Source organism: Gouania willdenowi, chromosome 5, assembly GCF_900634775.1.
Source record: "Gouania willdenowi chromosome 5, fGouWil2.1, whole genome shotgun sequence".
Classification (NCBI taxonomy): domain Eukaryota; kingdom Metazoa; phylum Chordata; class Actinopteri; order Blenniiformes; family Gobiesocidae; genus Gouania; species Gouania willdenowi.
Genome location: NC_041048.1, coordinates 7,293,638 through 7,310,249, shown reverse-complemented (window position 1 = coordinate 7,310,249; position 16,612 = coordinate 7,293,638). Strand labels below are relative to the sequence as shown.

The 16,612-nt window shown below is 35.9% G+C and overlaps 1 protein-coding gene across 5 annotated transcripts in view; it reads left to right on the top strand.

Annotated features, from left to right (window-relative positions):
- The window catches only part of magi3b (membrane associated guanylate kinase, WW and PDZ domain containing 3b), a 212,986-nt gene that overhangs the window by 125,889 nt on the left and 70,485 nt on the right, over positions 1–16,612 (top strand). For all 5 annotated transcript variants that reach the window (XM_028446430.1, XM_028446428.1, XM_028446429.1 and 2 more), the window contains exon 2: positions 10,093–10,209. In XM_028446430.1, the coding sequence (XP_028302231.1) occupies positions 10,093–10,209 (117 nt within the window). The remainder of the gene's footprint in view (positions 1–10,092; positions 10,210–16,612) is intronic.

Here is a 16,612-nt window from a genome sequence, read left to right as displayed (position 1 = left end):
ATGTTTAGTCATTAGGGCTATGAAACGCACAAAATCTTGACACTTTCAAACTAAAAGGTACTGTAGGCTATTGGAAATTGACAAAATAAATCATTTATAATTCATACAAATAATCAAAATATCAATTCACCCTTGGGTGGCACTGCCTACCTTGCCTACCCTGACTGCACGTCAATGGTCACAATTAATAAAAAATAACAATAAAATTTCCTCTTTATTTGCTATTGTTTTAATTTATTATTCATATTGAGGGTTTTTTATGTAGCTATTCTCAGAGCAGCACAGCAGTCACATACATACAACACACACAGTGGTCAGTACATTACATTCACAGTCTACGGAGCAGCATCGGGATACAATATACAGTAAAATAAAAAATAAAACATCAGAATACAATATCACTTCAGACTACACCATTTGAATTTAACAATTTAATCACGGAGGGCACAAAATAATTGGAAAACCGTTTTTGTTTTCCGTGCCGGGGTGTTGAAACGACGCCTGGAAGGCAACAAGACAAACTCCAAAAACAGGATGTTGGGTTTGAGCCAAGAGGCATTTGACTTTTTTCAGCACCTGCTCCTCCCACAAAGAATGGATGTCCCTCATTTTGACCCCAGTCATTTTAGAGCATGTTTTAACAATGCTCTGGATCTTATTTTTGTCCTTCACTGACAAGCCTTGGAACCAACAAACAAAAGAAAAAGTGATGAGGCTTTCAAAAAAAGAACAATAAAAGAATCGTTCCGTTTACGTTGAAAGAGTTCAATTTCCTCAGCAGATATATATTCTTTGCTGCACTCGTTTTACAATCGAATCAGTGTTCAGGTCAAACTTCAATTTGCTGTCGATTGTTGTTCTAAGTTATTTATAGCTGTCAACAATCCCAACATTCTCAGCCTGAACGACACTAACACTGTTTGGGACAACACGTCTGAAATCAATGGCCATATCCTTGGTTTTAGCGACGTTCAGATCCAGATAGTGATCCTCACACCAAGTGACAAATTGTGCCAGCGCAGGGCCATGTCTCGGCTCTGATCCTGAAAGCAGCAACACCAAAACTGTGTCGTCTGAGAACTTAATCAAAAATCTGTTTTCCTCTGAAGAGCTCCAGCTGTCTGTGTAGAGGATAAAAAGGAGAGGCGACAACACACATCCCTGAGGTGATCCAGTGTTCGAGGTGGTAGTTTTTATGACAATAATGTATTAATGTTTCAAAATAACTGTGTTAGTATTGTTGATATTGATATTATTTCCTTGTGTAGGCTTTCTTATGATGTTACAACAAAAACCAGTGTGTCTTTACTCTGAAAGCGCTCATGTTGCTAAAGGACATATTGAAATTAGTATTTTAGTGTGTGCATGTGTTTATCTGCTTAACTTTACCTAACCTAACCTAACCTAATACTAATTAGGGGTTGAGCAGACTAGTCGACTTTAGTGTTGTCTCCGTGACTCTGTCCACGTGACATTGACCAGTCGCGGTACCTGACTTTTGCCCAAGATGACGGCAGCGCAACATCAAGCATTTCTCGCTCCTTCCTGGTTTGTGCTCAAACTGCAGCTGGTAGGCAGATACTACGGCTAATATACATGTTAACGTTAGCTGTAGTGGTAACGTGTCTGTGTATTAAGCAGATCCGGAAAACATCAGCAGCACAGGACGAAGGCTCCGTTAGCGGGAAAAGACTGCTGCTGTTGTGCCAAAATCTGTGACCCGAAAAAATTTGATCGCAGGTGGCGACAGTTCCAACCCCTGCGGCTTCTCGGCGGACATTTACTCCCCCTTAAACAAGTTTGTAATTCTTCTCCAGTCTGCTTCACCCACCGGAGCGTCATGGTTAAGGGGGAGTAAATAGCTCCTTTATAGCTACGAAGAGGTTTCCGCAGTTGACGTAGCACTCTTCTTCTCTACTGCTGAGAAGCTGCAGCGGCCACAGATTTTTTCGGGTCACAAATTTGCAAACATTGTCTTTTTTTTATTTTCAGCTATACTTAGTAAAAGTACAACTTAAGTTAGCATCCATCTGTTTATTGAGATTTTTTTAGTTTTATTTTTTATGTTGGTAATTTATTTTATATATTCCTTTTCATGAGTTGGTTTAATATTCTCAACATTGGATCTAAAAATAAATAATTTTTTAGAACTATTTGTTTATTTGAATGATAAAAAAAAAAAAAAAAACTATATTCCAAACCCATGGATTTCAAATTTCAAAGTCCTGCTGTGGATATTTTCTTAGACTCTCACAAAACAACAGAGAGTTGTTACAAAACTATGTGCAGTGAAGTATATCATTAGCGGTGGCACACTGTTAAAAATGAATTAACATGAAACAGGAAATTTGTGCTGATTTAAAGCACAAAACAAAGTATTAAAGGTTTCCAATGCTTTGTGAAGGGAACACATTCATTTTTAACTTCTAAATCAACATGGGGTTTATTTCAACCCTGGCGATACTAAGATAATATTAAATATGACAATTACAACAATTATTGAACAACTTGATACTTTTCATTGAAGTTTCAAGCTGTGAAAAGATAAAAATAGATGAATAAAATAAATAAACCAAGCTCTCTTTACTTATTTGATTTGGAAAAAAAGAAAATAGTGACAGAGATGAAAAACAAAGACTGTTGCATCACAGAAAGGGCTGGAAGTCCCTTGGGTTTATATTAGAGAGGAGAACTAAAGTGTAGTTTCACTTTCATTAATGGCCTTTTGGGGAATATTGCCGTCTAATCTCACACCTCATGTTCTTTGTGACAACATGTTACATATCTTTAGACTACATGTGTGTGCAATAATGGCTTTCCATAGGATCAGATCATACATAGTCGGGGGGGGGATTAAAGGTCCAGTATCATGCTATTTTTCATCTAAGAACCCCAATACATAGTATGTGAGGTTTATTCTCCCAAACTCGCCTGTTTTCCAGAGTTTTAGCCCTCTGAAAAGTCACCTTAATGACACTTCTAAAAACAGGCTGTTTTGGGGCCCACTTATGCATATTCATGAGTAGGCGTGTTTGTAGACGCTGAAATCCACACAACAGCTGATCACTAGCGATTTTCTTTTGCTATCCACACATTCTTGTTATTGTTTTCAGCCAGAAAACTGCACATTACCGTAAAAAACATGGCTATTTAGTGGCTATTGTGATTGTGAGTCAGACAAACGCTTTTTCTGGGTGTGTGTGCGGCAGCAGCAGCAGCAGCAGCAGCGGCGGAGTCAATCAGCAGTGTAAGCTGCTTCAAACACATTCTAGTAGTATTACATCATTGTCATCATTATTCCCAGCATCATGAACTCATCATCATTGCATTGCCACAATTATAAAAACTAACATTATTAACTCAAACATTATACTATTAATTCATTATTAGTACACAAAAGACCAAGCCCACTATAGCCGGTGTTCAACTCATAAAGGGCAGTCACTCTGACAGTTTACAACTAAAAACACTGAATTTAAATACTTTGACTAAAATGTGAAGAGTGAGACTAGGATCAATAAACTGCATTACCTCATACCTAATCATATATGTATATATTCAGCAGGAAAAAAGTGGTTTTAGGGTGTACAGTACTTACACTTTAAACTGGGAACCGGTAGTAATGGTGATTACTCAATGAAGGTGTTGGGTTTTATTTTTATTTTAAATAAAAGAGCAAAACATTTACTAAACATCAGACTGTGTTAGATAAAAAAAATTTTCAAAGTAAAGCGGAGAGTTTGCATTGTGTATGAATATACATGCTAACATTATTATTATTATTATTATTATTATTATTATTATTATTATTATTATTATATGACGTTTTATTCAGAAACTAGCGCCTTTCTGGTCACCCAAGGTCACTTTACAATGCATAATATCAAACCGCAATAAAAGTTAAGCTAAAACAGTATAAAAACTATAATAAAAGTTAAGCTTAAACACAGACAAGGCAGTGGTGGTCAGGTGTGAAATAGTTGTAAATCACTGGGTTTTGAGTCCGGCTTTGAATCGGGAAATACACATATTGTAGCAGTTAAATAGTGTTGAAATTCATGCCAAAACTTTCTATTATTTTTCTAAGTTTTCTTATGTAAAAAACTGGAGCTTGGTTGAGTGTGATTTTTCTGGAAAGCCGTTGGTCCATTGGCTGCCATTTAAACAGTGCTGCTTCATGCCTGAGGGCTACTGGAACCTCTCCCGGTGTCAGCTGCCAGTCATTTCCATAGACACAAATTCTGTCAGACAGCAGACACACATGAAATTATGATAATGTAGAAAATCTAGAATGAGAAAATAGCGAGTACATAACCGAATTCATCCATCCTTATTCTTCCAGTTACATTTTTGTGGCAGAAAAGCCATGCATGTGCTACGAGAACATGCAATCCACTGCTGTATCCTTTCATAAGATATATTAAAGTACAGAAATAAACTCACCAGTGTGGCTAATATAGTGTTCCCCTTTCATCTTTTCCTGTGTTATTTTGAGTGTTTATGAAGGTTTGTCTGTCTTACATAATCCTGTTCATGGAGCATTTTGAGTGTGCAGCACTTGAATTCGCATTTTGCTGAGCAAACAGATGCTCGACATATTTGTGTGTGGAAGAGACTTATGTCTGGAGCTTTGAGTGTTAATGTAATTCTATGACTTCAGAGTGAGGTGTTGGATGTTAACAGTCTGGGGCGTTACTCGGGGGTGTCAGGCACTGCCACCACGGAGGGAGCGCAGATATTTTCTCTGAGCCTCTTTAGCTTTTTAAACAAGGAATTAAATGCTACTAGGGCTTTGGGAGAAATAGATACGAGATGGTAAAAGGAATCCTTTTCTCTGATGTCTGATTATTTGTGTAGCTCATTTTATACACAGAGCAATTTAATGTGCTTTATGGTTAGAATTAAAAAGTGCAACAGAAAACATTCACCCAAATCAATAAAAATAGAGAACATGAAGTACTAGTAATGAAAAAAGCTGTGAAATAACAAAACAAGATAAACTGAAATGTGATTTTGTTTTGTCAGTGTGTTCATTATCTAGGCTACCTTAAAAGAAAACAACTCTCGACAAATTGAATGAGTGACAGAGCACAATAGAGCCCATTGAACCCCTATCTCTGAAAAATCAGGCCTGCCACAAAAGCAGCGTTATCTGGGAGAGCGAATAAGGGTCTTGCGTGATGTGATGGACTCACTAACAATCTCTGACAGGACCTGCAAAGCCACAAAGACTGCACTGCATAGTTTTGCAGATGAGAGCTTTGTGTGTGCGTGTGTGTGTGTGTGTGTGTGTGTGTGTGTGTGTGTGTGTGTGTGTGTGTGTGTGTGTGTGTGTGTGTGTGCGTGTGCGTGTCCTGTCTAGTCCACAAACCTTTGCTCGTGGACTGTTGTTTACTGTTGCTTGTGTTTTGATGTATGCGTGTGAGATTTCTACTGCTGCGGATGCCTCAGCTCTTTCCTTTCATCATCAAAGAGACAATTTGAGCTCCAGAAATTCAAATTTAGTCCACAATTAAAGGCTTATATAATATGACTGACTATCCTGTTAGTTAGAATTAGAAGAAAGACTAAAGATAAAGAAGATATATTTTTGAAGTAAAAGACTTTGCTTTTTTTTATTTTTCAATGATGGTGCATATAGTTTTTTTTTTATCCTCTCAGGTAAAAATAATATTTTCTTTTATACAACAAATTAGATTAATTACATCTTTGGCAACATCGCTGTACAATGCGTGCTCTCTACTTGTGGAACTATTTTTGTTGGCGGATTAAATGACTTATTACTGTTAATGGATAAAATGCGCTTGTAGAACTGTTGTATAAAAGCAATATCACACTGCTGAGCACAACACCCTCTCGTGTGATATTTCTTATTGCGCAGAAACGTCTGCCTTTTACAACATTCAACATGCCGTGTTTTGGATGGTTTTATGCCCTGTTTTGCACTGGTTCTACTGACCACCCAGCTAAATCTGAATCTTAATACTTCCTGTGTTTTACTCGCTCCGAGAGCGGTTGCGTTCAAACCTAATTTCTCTACACTTCGATTGGAAATGCTCCAACACAGACAGAAACAGTCACTCTAGAATTCGCCTGTTTGATCCGCTCTAGACTTCGTTTGCGTGTTCACACCGCCCAAGCAAGGCGGACTATCTGAGAGCATTTTAACTGCTCTAGGATCCGTTGATGTGAATGCACCTTTAGTCATTTTTAACACTCACAACTTTGTTAGGGAAAAGCTTGAGAATTGCCCTTATTCAGCATGAATGCAGAACTGTGCACAAAACAAAATCCTCAAAGGCAAAGATATGAGCAAGTTTGATGCAGAAGATCTTGACTGTCCTGACAAAGAAAGCTCAACTGAAAGACTGAGACATGTATCCTTTCCTAGTAGGAACGAGATGCGATTTAGAAGCTGCACATGCAATAAAAAGCATTTTCAACGCACGCTTGTGGAGGTCGACATGTTTGACGAACTGAGACTCAACATGTGTGATGACGTTAAAGGCGTTCGAGGGTACCATGATGTTCCTGGTCTTTGTAGGATGTTATAATTTTCAAGGAACTGGATGACATGTAACTCAGCGCTAAAATGTCAGATTAAAATGCTCTTTCAGCATAGAGCGAAAACACAAAGAGTACACTTGTGTGTTTGCTGATTGGCTGAAATCTCCAAACTGGCAATGCCCAAATATGAAGGGATGTGGAAAGCCTAGAAAAGAAGAGTTGAGCCTTTTTAGAACTACGTGGCCCAGTATTTAAGCCCTAAAGCAGCAGGAAAGTTGATAACTTGTAAACACAGACATCCCAGAATGTACAATATATTGTATTTATGTACACACAGAATATTTTTGAATAATTTTTTCATCATCTCTTAAATTCAGATGGGGGAAGTTTATATTGTGAAACCACAGCAGAATACAAAATGTTCACCAAGTAATAAAAAGCTTGAGAAGAAAGAATAGATGTGCTGTCACAATAATAGCTCGTGTTAGCCTCTTTGGTGATTTGAGGAGTGAAAGAGGATCTTAGGGTTTAATAAACTAATGGATATTCCTTGGCTCATCATTATTCTATCATCCCCACACAGTGAGGCGCATCTCCTCCTTTTCCAATTGAGTGCATCTATAGTTAGAAGAGTTTCATCCAACTGATCCGTATTCGCAGCAATGCAGAAAAAAGTCACGCTGAGCTGAGTTTGGTGCGAGAGAGAGAGAGAGTAGAGGGGAAATCAGGAATTAAACGATAAATTCCCAGTTTCAAAGCTGGCTCTCCTTTCTTTTTTTTCCTGTGAGAAGATGAGGTGGCTGAGGGATGGGAGGCACCACCAGTCTATTCCTGTTTTCCAAACTCCTCATCAAGCTTCAGAGAAAGAAAAGTTTTTGCGATGCCAGCGTATGACAGCTGTGAAGTCTTACACTGCCTCAAACTTTGTGTGAGCTGCCTTTGTTTTTAGCAAGGCGTCTGGGGTTTGAGAGCAAAGGCGAAATACTTTTCAGATTTCTTCAAAAACATTTATGTCGCCTCACATTTGGTGGTGAGAACATTGGAGTTCTTGGGTTTTTTTTTTGTGAGAGGTTGTTAAAACTGTACAAAAATAAGTTAAAAGTCAATACATTGAGAATGCATTGAAAAGCTGTCACGGTACAGCTTTTTTTTATATTGTAACAAGAGAACATGACACATTTCCCATATATACTGTTCTACAAGAATTGTTAACATACATATTGGCATTTTTTACCCACTTCTTCTTCTGGTACAGCCTAAATCAGCCATAGAAATGATCATTTAGCTGGAATTAATTCTCACAGAGGCTCAAGAAATATTACAGATGAAAAGAACGAACACTGAACAAAAAAAAAAAGAGAGAGGAAAAAAAAACTGTTTATTAAATGAAGATTAAATATAAATGCACATATTCCAGTAAAATTATCGGACAAATATACAAACATACAAATATAATACAGATTGACGAGATAAAATAGAAAAAGAAAAGAAAAATGTTTGAGCAAAAGCTTTTCCAGTTAGAATTATCAACCAGTGACCCAATAATACACATGTAAGCTCTTTATTGTACATAACTTAATACAAAACTTATGTAACACAAACGTGTACACAATAAACATTAAAAAAAAAAACCCACTTCTGCTCCCACTTCTAATTCCACACAATTGATTTCTGTTAATCACAGAGGGTCTCAACGGTAACTCATTGTCATTTTGTTTTGGTTTAAAATAGTCTTATATAGACTAAGTTGGAGAGTTATGTGTTCGTAGCACAAATTGTTAGCAGACATATTTAGAAATATGTTAAATTTGGCATGTTTTTTTATTTTTTATTTCATTCTTTTGTGAGTTAATCCTCATTAAACTTAATACTGTATGTGCACTTATAGGACTATGTGGATGTCCCCATTTGGCTCATTTGAAACCAAGCTATTAGATATGTTTTCACCTGCATTTTTTTTTTTTTATTTGTTTGTCTACTCGTTCAATGATTATGTTAAAAAATACTTAATACATTTTCACAGAATTTGATCAATAGCAAAATTTCCAAAGAAAAATCTCTATTCATAATTGAACGATCTTTATGAAATTGAACTCAGTTATCTTTGGTTGGTTCCTCAAATATCTGATCGGGTTACATTAAGATCAGATCTCGATTTCACATTTATCTGCGATTATTCCCACCAAAAATGGCCGTGCCTATACATTTAGACCTACTTTATCATTATTAACGGGGATATAAATTTCTGCCAAGCCTTTAAAGTGTGATTGATCGTGGTACCAATTGATCACGACCCCAAATAACTCATACACTGGCAATACACACCTTAACTTAAGCACTTTAACTTTATATTCATGTACTTTGTATTGTTGATTGACTGATTGTGTTGTATTGATGTACTTTAAGCCTTGTGAATAATATTTGTTTTGTGACCTGCCAAGAGACAACAGATGCAAATTAGCATTTTTGCTAGCTCTGGCGCATTTACAATATGTCATTTTTACATTGTTCATCAATGTGCACAGTCCCTTTCAAATAAAAACAGAAAATAAATCAGAATCACTAATCCAGATAACTGCCAATATCTGGCAGAAATCATATCTGGTGCTTGGCAGAGGTTTGCGCTCTCTAAGTACACTTGTTCTGAAATATAATGCTAGTTTGTGATGTTTTAAAGGTAATATTAGCTTAACTTGTGTTGAGTTAAGTTGATCGTATGTATTGGCTTAGATTTGTGGTTAGACTTAACTCGCTTTTTGTTCATTATTGTTTTTTGACTGAATATTGCCAATTTTAATGATTAATTTGAAGGTATTTACTGTATATATGTTCCTAATGAAATTTTGCAGTGAGTGATGCTAAATTGTGTTTATTTTTCACATGCATCTTAAATCTGTTTCATTCATCATTATAAGGAGTAGTATGAATACTGATAAAGAAGTGGGACGAAGGCATCTTGGATCTGAATACCAATTGTATGATGTAATATTATATTTGGGATATGTAATAATGTAATGATGTTCATGAATGAGGATCATACATTTGTGATTTCAAAGAGAAGATAGGATGATAAAATGTGAGAATGGTGATGCCGGATGAGGATTAAAGTAACGAGTGTTGAAAGCTGAAACTGATGATCTATTATAGTGATAGCAATGATGACTATGAAAAAAAAAGAAAAAGAAATCAACGATGATGATGCCAGTGATGAAGATGATGACGACAGTGATGATGAGGTTATTTCGGGGATTTTTTTTTGATGGACTGCTCAAAACAGTGAAGGTGACGATGAAGATAGTGATGATAATGATACTGATAAGGCTGATAATGATGACTTTAATCATTTTTAATGCGCAATGAGGATGGCAAATCTCAATGATCTTTTTTTCTTTTTTCCACTAATGGTGATAATGAGGATGTGGTGTCTGTGGCTGTTAGTCGTCAAACTTTTCCATCTTCTCCGGCGGTTTTAATCACACTCAGAAGATCTTCTTTCTCTGCAGTGAAGTCTAGTGTAAAGTAGGCCATGTTTTTTTTTTTTTTTTTAACATTCCCCTCTGCTTCTGTTTTTCTGTGTTGCTGCAGGTAAAGTATTGAACACAGACCTGCGCCACTATCTCAGTCTTCAGTTTCAAAAGGGCTCGCTGGATCACAAGCTACAGCAAATCATCAGAGACAACCTCTATCTGCGCACCATCCCCTGTAAGTAGAAGCACAGCATCACATTATAGAAACATAAACATTGCTCTGATACAAGTCACTCTGCAAGCTTCCAACATACCATCAACTCCCAGTATCATCTACTTTCTATACATCTACTTCCAGTGGTTTAAAAAGTACTGATGTATCCTACTGAAGTAGAAGTACTTGATTGAAATTGTGCTCCAGTACAAGTACAAGTAAGTCATACATAAAATACTCAAGTACAAGTAAAAAGTAGCATAATTAAATAGTACTCAAAGTAAAAGTTACTAATTACTTTCACCTCCCACTAGGGCTGGACAAAAAATAAAAAAAAATCAATTTAATCGATTTATCAAATTTGTAGATAAAAATGTTTTATTTTGCAAATTCGAGTTCAATTATTATTATTATTGTTATTATTATTATTATTTAAATGTTTTAATGTTTATTTTATTCACACTATGCTGAGATGCTAGGGGAAGAGTTTATTATTTTGTTTAATTGTAATGTTATATGTTATAGAATATGTAGTTATCTGATTTCTTAATTAGAAAACTTAAGCTACTGTGAAGTTGCTGTTGTACTTGTTGAATGACATTTACCTTTTAATTTTGGGATTATTCTATGCATTTTAACTCTTCAAGACAATCACAGCAATAAAGTTGCACTTTTGACAATATATCTGATGTCTGCAGTCATTTTTAAGTGCATGGGAAAAAAAAAAATCCAAATTTTTCTTTCAAAAATCTGATTAATTTTTTTTTTTTTTAGGAAAAATCGCCCAGCCCTAGTACATATGATAGGTTAACTGGAGTCTCCAGATTGTCCATTTGTTAGTTTTTTCTGTGATAAACCAGTGTTTACTCTGACAGCAAATTTTGATTCCGTTTTAGTTTTAGCTATAGTCTTCTGACTAAAATACATTGTAGTTTTAGTCAATTTTGAGTAATCAGGACTATTTCAGTTATAGACGAGTCGTTTTAGTTAACTAAATTACAAACTCATTCAGTGTCAGCCATTTTCAGAATTTCTACCCATTTTTGCATAGCATTTTGACTGATTTTTAAAGACCAACAAATTATTTTGGACTATGACGATCTGAAATTTGACACCAGATTCTGAAAAATTAAAGTCTCTACTTTCATCCAAAAAAAAAAATTTTTTTTAAATGTCTGTATCTTGTTTCGTTCTCCCGTAATCAGCAAGTTTTACACAAATCACCAGTTTCAGAGCAAAAAGCTGAGAAAACAGGCTTTTTTGAAATTTTTTTTAAAAAAATCTGTCATTTTTTTTTTTTTTTTTGCTTTATTGAAAACTATAACATCTGAACGTTGGTTTCCTCCTAAAAAAAAACAACAGCAACACTGAGACAAGGCTTTTGATGGCAAAATCATTATTATTTTGCTATCTGGATCACAGTTGAATGTTTTATTTACTGTATTTTGTATCTGCTCGCCCCGTCAATCACATAGACGTCACTTCCTCTTCCTCCCGACACGCAGAGATGACCCGTTTGTCCCGGTTCGTTGATGGTTTTATCTCATCTATTTATAGCAGCATTATCAATAATCCACACATGTTCTGTGTCAGTATGTGGTGCTGTGAGCTTCACAATATCACTCCGTAGCGCCATAATCTCCCTCTTTCCTATTTAGCTAATGGTAGCATCAGTGGCTAATCTCACATCTAAAGGTTCTCTGCTGCCACCTTCAGGGCACCAGTTGGTCACTACATCACACTACAGCTTAGATATTGATGAGGGACCTCCACCAGGGTGTATTCTAGTAATCGCCGTGATAAAATGTAATAGACGTAATATTACGTCAGTGGCACTGAATGAGTTAAGGGTGCGTCTGAATAGTCCCTCCTATCTCCTTTTTTTTTTTTTTTTTTTTTACCTCCCATGTTTATTTTTGGTAATAAATCTTGCTACGGTCCCCTTGCACAGAGTAAACATCTCATGTATAAACTTAAAAAGGAAAAGATCAAATATTGCACAATTGGGACTTCATTTATTTTCCACAAAGGAATCTGTATAAAAAAAACACCAATGAATTCAATTAAAAATTAAAAATACATTATCAGGCTCTAATTATAGCTACAGTACATTTATGAACGGTAAAACTGAGAAAATAACTGGCATTCGGTTCTATTTTAGCGTTACGTTTAGTCTGATTGTTCGGCTATGATAGTTTATATTGGTTATATAATTATTTGTAGTTTCACACTGTCCGTTGATCATTTAAAAAAAAATTATTCAGTACCGGTTGGATGTAGAAATGTAATTAATTACTTCTTTTAAAATCTACTTAAGTACAAGTAAAATTACTGATTCAGAAATAAACTAAAAAAAAGTACAAGTGCTCATAAAAGGAACTCAATTACAGTCACATGAGTAATCTGTTATTTTCACCTCTGTCTACTTTTATATGGAGTACCTGGATGTACATTTGCATTAATGTCTTTGGTCCAGAATACATCAGTGACATGTTAGTCAGGTATGAACCCAGCAGGTCTCTCAGATCTATGGACACAGGTCAGATAGTGGAGCCCAGAGCTCACAGCAAACATGGTGATGCTGTGTTTAGTTGTTATGCTGCAAAGAAGTGGAACAAACTGCAGCAGAGCTGAAGTCAGCATCACATGTGAACATTTTTAAATCAAAGTTAAATGCACTTTTTTTCTCTACTGAATATGATTGAGAGGGAGATTTTTGCTCATGTTGTTGATGTCATGTGTTTGTTGATGATTTTAATTGATTTTACTGATGATTTGAAATGTTCTTATTGATTTTAAACAATTGAATGTTTTATCATGTAAAGCACATTGAGTTGCCTTGTGTATGAAATGCGCTATACAAATAAATTTGCCTTGCCTTGCCTTCTCTTTATGTGAATTGTACTGAAATTGACTTGACTATTTTTATTTCATAGAGATTTCTGTTGAGATTTGTTTACCTGTTTTCATTTTCATGTATTTTTTTATTGATTCGTTCGAAATGAAAGAATAACTAAAAAAAACACATTTCCATTTCAAAAGCATTAATAAGCAAATCACATTAACAAACGCACCTACACTACTATGTCATACACTCACAAGCTCTACGAAGATCACACACACATGCACACACACACATGCCTGTGTTACCATAGCAACTCGGCTTAGGTTTTATCTGTAACCCATCTGTAAATTATTTACGTCTGCTTGGTATCACCACAGTGATCAAAGTCATTATTTTTCCCATAAATAACAGGTTTTTTTTTTCCCACACCTCTGCTTCCTTAAGGGACATCCTGTATAGCAGCAGGGGTGGTGACCAGCCCTTATTATTTATTGAAATAATTCATATAAAAAAGGTTGACACTGCAAGCTACAAACTGAGATATATATTTTCATTACAACTCCTATGTTATTAACGTTTAGATTTGAGTGTGCAACACAACTGATTTTCTTGACAACAATGAAAAGACCGTATCCCGTCTTTTGTAAAGAGTATACATGCATATATATGGCAAAGTCAGCAGCAATCAGATTACTTTTTTGTTACCTCGTGGGAAACACTGTAGTTCTGCAGCACTTTGCCTGCAAACATGATTAAGTAATTTAGCAGCCTAATGGTGGTGGGATTAGATAAAGATTTATTTTCATCTTTCTCATAACTGCATGGGGGGGTTTTTCCCATTATTTTCAGTTTCTAAATCAATTGTAGAAGTGAATATGAAGAGTTCTATGGCATTAGAAGATAACTCAGTTTTTAATAAAATGTGTTTTTTTAAATGATTTAGTTCAAGTGATATGAGTCAAATAAAAATGTTGAGTGGCTTCGACCAAAGAGAGAATATCAACCTCTTTACTTTGATTTGACTAAATCATGAAAACCTCTTGTTCTGATTATCAGAATATTATGACCGCACACATCCGTTATTTGTTCAATCAAAACTTATGAAATGTAAAGATATTGTTTAGTTTAAAATGACACAGATAATGTTCAAAGCAAAAATAAATGCTCTTCCAGAAGCCGTTCAAAAATACTTCTATCTACAGAGCAGCAAATACAGGCTATAAAAGTGATCAGTTTATGTTTAATTTACAAAAAAGCAGGATTAGAAGTAAAACAATGTTGTCTGTCTATTTTAGGGGTTAATTTGTGGAACACACTATTTTAATTTCAAAACAAAAATGTCACTATATATCTTAGAGTTATGTGAAGCAGTAGAAATATGTTTGTGTTCTTTGTTAAATATTGTATATAAAAGAAAGTACATGTATGTATATATATATATATATATATAAATGCAACTTAAATGTACTTTTGTGTGTATTATTGAAAAAGGTAACTTGAATGTTATGGTTTATGCGTCTCTAATTTTCAGTCTTGTTATATATTTTTAAATTGTGATTCTTGTCTGAATTTGAACAAAGAAACTGAAACTGAATTTTAAAAACTGATTTATCAGTTTTTGCCAATGAACTCTTCATATGTACAGTATGTGTGTACTATTATACCTAAACAGTAAGTGTATGATATAAACCATTTAGGTCTCGGCTCTACATTCCTTAGCTCCTTGTTTGTTGGACAAACGGGATTATCAAGCTTTTTAAACAAGTTTAAAAAGCTTGTTAAAGTTGTAAACCTATTATTACAGTAGCACAGGGGCAAATTGGAGACCTTTGTGCCTCTCTAGAACCACCGTATCCTATTACAGATATCTGGAAGGTAATTTCTACTTCATTTAATTATAAGTGTAAAACATCTATAGTGGATTATGGTTCACACAAAGATTACAGAGACTTTGCAGAGCTTTTTAAAGCAGAGAGGAATGAGTCTGAACCAACTACTCACACAGATGCTCACCTGAACGTTACCTCACCATGACTTACCTCGTTTTACCTTGAAAACAGGGAGAAAGTCTGTCTTCATTGCCATATTAAGTGTACACAAACACATTGTCACATGCGCGGGAACTCTTCCTCAGGCAACGCACTTTTTAAAACAAACAAACATTTGCAGCCTCACCACTCAGGGCTTCCATTTAAAGGAGAAACTGACGCGCATAGTTTTCGAGAAGTTCTCTTAAAGCAACACTGTAACCTGTGGCCAACTGATTTTCTTGACAACAATGAAAATGGTAAATGAACTTGATTTATATAGCGCTTTATCACCACTGAAGCAGTCTCAAAGCGCTTTACATATCAGCTCATTCACCCAATCACTCTCACATTCACACACCAGTGGGACAGGACTGCCATGCAAGGCGCTAGTCGACCACTGGGAGCAACTTAGGGTTCAGTGTCTTGCCCAAGGACACTTCGACACATAGTCAGGTACTGGGATCGAACCCCCAACCTCTCGATCAGAAGACGACCCACTACCACCTGATCCACAGTCGCTCAAAAGACTGTATCCCGTCTTTTGTAAAGAGTATACATGCATATACTGTATATGGCAAAGTCAGCAGCAATCAGACTACTTTTTTGTTACCTCGTGGGAAACACTGTAGTTCTGCAGCACTTTGCCTGCAAACATGATTAAGTAATTTAGCAGCCTAATGGTGGTGGGATTAGATAAAGATTTATTTTCATCTTTCTCATAACTGCATGGGGGTTTTTTCCCATTATTTTCAGTTTCTAAATCAATTGTAGAAGTGAATACGAAGAGTTCTATGGCATTAGAAGATAACTCAGTTTTTAATAAAATGTGTTTTTTTAAATGATTTAGTTCAAGTGATATGAGTCAAATAAAAATGTTGAGTGGCTTCGACCAAAGAGAGAATATCAACCTCTTTACTTTGATTTGACTAAATCATGAAAACCTCTTGTTCTGATGATCAGAATATTATGACCGCACACAAAGATTACAGAGACTTTGCAGAGCTTTTTAAAGCAGAGAGGAATGAGTCTGAACCAACTACTCACACAGATACTCACCTGAACGTTACCTCACCATGACTTACCTCGTTTTACCTTGAAAACAGGGAGAAAGTCTGTCTTCATTGCCACTAGGGGCGCTAGACCTGTAACTTTGACGTTAAGCACTCCTAGTGGCCACAAGTGCTGCAGCACTGTCGCAAAAATGAACAGTCAGTCGGGCCAGCTTTTCCTGTCTTTTGATTGTGTATGCAGACAGTCATTGACCTGTTGGTTGAAGAGAGATCATCAACTCACTATTAAAGAAAAGTAAAGTTAGTTTTATGTAAGTAGGAATCTATTGCTTGCGGGAAAGGCCTGAAGGTCCGTTCACACCGAACGCGACTGAAGCGATTAGATTACATTCAAATCAATGTAAATGACGTGACCTCGTTATTCCCCCTCAAGCGGCGTGACTTGCATGATTTGAGCGACTACGTCAAGCGCGACGTTGACGCTCAAAGTTGAAAAATGTGAACTTTTTCAGCGACTTCAAGTGACAACTCTCCCGTCC